The sequence below is a fragment of the Marmota monax genome, unplaced genomic scaffold (genome assembly GCF_021218885.2).
Source record: "Marmota monax isolate L192 unplaced genomic scaffold, Marmota_monax_Labrador192_F-V1.1 WCK01_AAM20220418_F8-fsc00007, whole genome shotgun sequence".
In the NCBI taxonomy this organism is placed as follows: Eukaryota; Metazoa; Chordata; class Mammalia; order Rodentia; family Sciuridae; genus Marmota; species Marmota monax.
In genome coordinates, this window is record NW_026692781.1 from 21,152,791 (window position 1) to 21,158,617 (window position 5,827).

The window sequence follows — 5,827 nt, forward strand, 5'->3', positions numbered from 1 at the left end:
TTTGAGTATAGTACAGTGAACTAAGTGGTGGCCCCCAAAAGATGCCTTTTCTGTAGAACCTATGAATGGTCCCTTAGTTGGAAAAGGAACATTTAGGTTTTTTTTCCCCCCTATAGATGCAATTAACTCAAGAATATTGACACAAGGAGATTACTCTGGATTATCTAGGTGAGCTTTAAAACCAATGATAAGCATACTTATAAATTTTGTATAGAGGAGAGGTAGAGGATAAAGCAATATGATCACAGAGATAGAAATGGGAAAGAAATTGCCACAAGCCAAGGAATATCTAGAACCATCAAAAGTTGGAAGAGATGAGAAATAAATTTCTAGACTCTTCAGAGGAAGTATACTCTGCCAACATAAAGGCTTTGGATTCTTGTATTCAGAACTGTGAGACAATAAACTTCTGTTATTTGAAGGTATCAATTTTGTGGTTATAAATTACAACAGCCCTACAAATGATATAGTCTTTAGGAGCTTGGGGAGAGCAAGCCCCATATTCTGAGTCATATGCTCTGCTATAGTTTAAATATTAAATTTAAGATTTAAATTTTAACCAGAGTTTAGTGTGTTAAGACTTGATTCCCAGGTTAGTACTACTAGAATTTCTCAGAAATATTAAAATCTAGTTGAAGACATCAATAATAAATCTGGGCGCCAGCGCGCTTCGACGTGCCCTGGAACTTACCCTCCCTGAGAGACCAGGCTGCAGGGACGCGCCGGCCGAGGCGGCCCAGTGAACCCTCTCCAGGCTCGCCTAGGTGTTCCGCGCCCACCGTGCTGGCTGAGGAAGGGGTCTTCCGCCGCAAGGCCGCGGGGCCCTCCATTTAAATGTAATGCTGGATATTTATATCTCCTTTTAAGTAACATACTATATTAATGCAGCAAGTCCTAAAGCCATGATGTGGCATGCCATCCTTTTTGAGAGGTGAATAATATTGAATAAAAATGGCTGACAGAAGTGGGAAGATGGTTCCAGGACAAGTGTATATTGAAGTGGAATATGATTATGAATATGAAGCCAAGGACAGAAAGATTGTGATAAAACAAGGGGAGCGGTACGTCTTGGTGAAAAAGACCAATGATGACTGGTGGCAAGTTAAACCAGATGAGAATTCTAAAGCCTTTTACGTGCCAGCCCAATATGTTAAGGAGGTCACCCGCAAAGCTCTAATGCCTCCTATTAAGCAGGCAGTTGGACTGCCAAATAATTCTATGAAAAGGATGCAGAGTCTACATCTTCAGAGATCGACAGAAAATGTGAACAAATTGCCTGAGCTTTCAAGTTTGGGGAAGCCATTGTGGTCTGTTCAAGGAACAGGTCTTATTCGTGATGCCAATCAGAATTTGGACCCAATTATAATCCAGGTCCAACTCTCAATCTAAGTCTGAACCTGACCCATAATAATGGAAAGTTTAACAGTGACTCACATTCTCCTAAAGTTTGTAGCCAAAACAGGACGCGCTTATTTGGTCACTTTCCTGGTCCAGAGTTCTTGGACATTGAGAAAACTAGCTTCTCCCAGGAACAGTCTTGTGATTCAGCAGGAGAAGGCTCGGAAAGAATCCATCAAGATTCTGAATCTGGAGATGAGCTTAGCAGCAGCTCCACTGAACAGATAAGGGCAACTACACCTCCAAATCCAGGAAGGCCAGACTCTCCTGTGTATGCTAACCTAAAGAATTGAAAATATCCCAGTCTGCTGTCCCCCCACTTCCTGGGAGCCCAGCAATTCAGATTAATGGAGAATGGGAAACTCATAAAGATAGTTCAGGGCGTTGTTACTACTATAACCGAGGAACACAGGAAAGAACTTGGAAGCCACCCCGCTGGACTTGGGATGCAAACATAAGCAAAGCTTTCCAAAGTCCAGGAGATCAAGAGCTTCTTTCATCAGAAGAAAACTACCACAGCACTTGTTACAGCCAGTCATATAGTCAGTGTGGTTCTCCTCCAAGGGGTTGGTCAGAAGAGTTGGATGAACGTGAGCATACCTCATATACCAGTGACTATACTAATGAAAAGTGGCTCAAGCATGTTGACGATCAAGGTAGACAGTATTACTACAGTGCGAATGGATCTCGGTCGGAATGGGAATTAGCAAAATACAATCCTTCAGCCCAGCAGCAAAGAGAAATAATTAAAAGTAGGAGCTTGGACAGGCGGCTGCAAGAACCAATAGTATTAACAAAATGGAGACATAGCACCATTGTATTGGACACCAATGACAAGGGTCAAGAGAAATATGGATTATTAAATGTAACAAAAATTACTGAACATGGGAAAAAGGTTTGAAAGAACTGGTTGTCTTCTTGGGCACTATTGCAGGGTTCATCTTTACTTTTTACCAAAACTCAAGGAAGTAGCACAAGTTGGTTTGGGAGTAATCAGCCCAAACCAGAGTTCACAGTGGATCTCAGAGGGGCAACCATTGAGATGGCATCAAAGGATAAATCAAGCAAAAAGAATGTATTTGAGCTGAAAACTCGTCAAGGAACAGAATTGCTAATTCAATCTGATAATGATGCTGTTATTAATGATTGGTTTAAAGTTCTTAGTAGTACTATCAGTAATCAGGCAGTAGAAACTGATGAAAGAATTGAAGAGGAGGTACCAGATTCACCAGTAATAGAAAAGCCGGATAAAGAAAAAGACCAGAAGGATCTTAAAAAACTTCGTTCCATGAAAGTATCTAGCATAGATTCTTCAGAACAGGAAAAAAAAAAAAACAAGAAGAATTTAAAGAAGTTTCTTACACGACTCCCCACTTTGCAAGCTGTTCGTGAAAAAGGTTATATTAAAGATCAGGTGTTTGGATCCAATCTTGCTAATCTGTGTCAGAGAGAGAATGGAACAGTGCCAAAGTTTGTGAACTTACGTATTGAACATGTTGAAGAACACGGTTTGGATGTTGACGGAATCTACAGAGTGAGTGGCAACCTTGCAGTGGTCCAGAAGCTGAGATTTGCAGTCAATCATGATGAGAAATTGGACTTGAATGATAGTAAATGGGAAGACATTCATGTTATCACTGGAGCACTCAAAATGTTTTTTCGAGAATTACCAGAACCTCTTTTTACATTTAATCATTTTAATGATTTTGTTAATGCAATTAAACAAGAACCAAGACAGCGTGTTGCTGCTGTTAAGGACCTGATCAGACAGTTGCCAAAGCCAAATCAAGATACAATGCAGATTCTTTTTAGACACCTCAAAAGAGTTATAGAAAACGGAGAAAAAAACCGGATGACCGATCAAAGTATAGCAATTGTTTTTGGTCCCACTCTGTTAAAGCCAGAGAAAGAGACTGGTAATACAGCAGTTAATACTGTGTACCAAAATCAGATTGTAGAATTAATTCTTCTAGAATTAAATTCCATCTTTGGACGTTGATTCTTTGGAAGACAACCTGGGGAATAGAAGCTGGATTCCATCAAATTTCACATCTTTATATACAATGTATTTTATTTTTGGACCAAGCAGTGACTCTTTGATTTTGCACTTTTTTGAGGGATCAGAAGGGAAGTGGTAGAGAGAAGATGCCTGTTAGGCCCTCATGTTTGCTGCTTTGTTGCAAGGTGATATAACTGTGTGTAATTTTTGATTCATTTTATCTTGATTGTTTGCATTTAATACTCTGAATTTTAGTAAAAATGAAAACGTAGAATAACCAGTCAAATACACTGGATAATTTGATAAGAAAAACTACATTTTTCCCCCTCAAACTGGATAATGTAGAATTTCTTCTCATGACCTTAAGTTCTTGACTTGATAGAATAATACTTACTAGGGAGTTATTTTAAAGACACTCTTGGGCATTTAAAACAAAATGAAGTATATCCATTTTGAAAACTGTGTGTTTCTTTTTCAGGGTTTCTGCATGCAGTGGCAGTCTAAATATTAAAATTAATTATAACCCAGATATAATCCCTCCATGAAGGCTTGCTGTCTTTTCCTGTGTTGCACAGCATCCTTACTGGATATCTTAGTTACTTGTTTGGCAGCACACTAATATTGCTTAAAACACTGTGATATACTGGAGTTTCATTTAGCATAAGTCAGTTCAGGGTATTTTGGACTGCCTCACCATACTGAATTGTAGCTAACAATCCTAATTATATCTAGTGCCATATTGAATTCTTGGTATGACCCTGTGGAAACAGACATTATTTGATGTAAATATAGGCCAAAGATTTAATGTCTTAGCTTATGTATATAATTGTGTTGTATAGTCTCAGAATACATGCTAACCCTACATTTGTAATCATGATATAGGTAATCTTTTCTGTGAATATTAGGTTTCCTCCAGAAGGAGACCATTATTTGGGAATGACAACTGTGTGCACTTTTAGATCTTAATAACATTTACAGGCAGATCACTGTAATGTGAATGGTACTGGAAAAATACTGAAAAGACTTGCTAAATGGTAAATGCACTACAAGAGGATCCTTTTAGTTTATTTAATATGTACAGACTACATTAGAAAAATTTATTACAGAATTCTAACTCTCCAGTTTGAATAGTGGAAATTCATGTGTAAATTAGATGAATCTTGGTTGGAAAATAACATTGCTAAATTTGAGAATTTCTTTTTACATTACTAATGTAATTGATTTGTATAATAAAACAGGGTTTGGAAGGTCTTGTTACAGGGAGCATGGTCTGTTGAAAATTTTTTTAAATGTATTTTTCTAGATTAACTGCTGTATATGAAATGTCTAATAAAGAAAACTCTAAGAGGTTTAGAGATTTTTCCATTGGAAATGTGCATTTCAGTTCTTAATTTTTTGGTTTTTTTTTTTCTTTTGCTGACATACTCCTATACCTCATTTAAAAAAAAAATCAACTGAATCCAATATTTCCTGTGGCAAATATATTTTTCTCATTTCATACCTTTCTATTCCTTACCATACCAGCACGTCCCCTTTCCCAACATATGCTTTTTTATTTTTCGTCGTCATTATTTGAAAGTGGATCATTTGTAACCAAGATTCTTTTTCCTAGGATTGCATTTACAATTTACAGATTGCCTTCCTTGGGAACAAAAAAAAAATTTTTTTGTATGATCTGTCTAAAAACCTCTCCCGAGTCATGTGATAAAAATATTGTGTTTGTTTTTGTGATCTTGTTAAATGGATAACAAGGCAGATTGTTTGGGGTGGGAAGAAAAAAATCCCAAGTCAGAATGTTTATATTTGCTTACAGATGTTGTTTGCTGGAGTACGGCTGGCAAAATAACCGGGGGGGGGGGGGGTGACGAACAACTTGTGTACGTTGATACAGCGGGAGTGGGAGCCCTTTATTGCAGGACAGGAGCAGTATTTATACATTCCACACAGCTTATCTAATTAGCATAAACTAGATACATCAGTCAACCAATAAGGAATCTCCACACTTAATGGCTCGCTTTTGTTACTTCTCAAACAACTCCCTCTGGCATTTTGCCAGGCACCATCCAGACTTGTTTATGAACTCTAACATTCCCCTGGCAAAATGCCAGGTGTTATTTTGACTTGTTTACAGACTCTAACAGTTGTTAACAACACAGTGTGCTTTAGGACTGGCTTATATCTTGTTTGTATATCAGAAAAACAATTAGATGCAAATCTGTGATCTGTGATATTCTTTCTTTTCAGTGGTCATGAACATATCAAAGGTTAAAATGTCCTGTTTCTTGTTTCAGAGTATGTATGTGTATGTGAAGTCTTAAATGTTTTAATAGTCTACAGCTAATCATTTTATTGTGATATGTACAATGAGATCAGTGTCTTGTGTTTTCATCCTTTGTGAATTAAAAATTCTCAGTTGTTTTTCTAATAACA

General features: G+C 37.5%; 1 protein-coding gene across 1 annotated transcript; it reads left to right on the forward strand.

Annotated features, from left to right (window-relative positions):
* Window positions 1-801: 801 nt before the first annotated feature.
* On the forward strand, window positions 802-4,768 carry LOC124094575 (rho GTPase-activating protein 12-like). Its single transcript, XM_046447441.2, is given in 3 exon segments — window positions 802-1,345; window positions 1,348-1,680; window positions 1,683-4,768. Coding segments are annotated over 3 exon segments (2,442 nt in total). The 5' UTR covers window positions 802-951; the 3' UTR covers window positions 3,398-4,768.
* The last annotated feature ends 1,059 nt before the right edge of the window (window positions 4,769-5,827 follow it).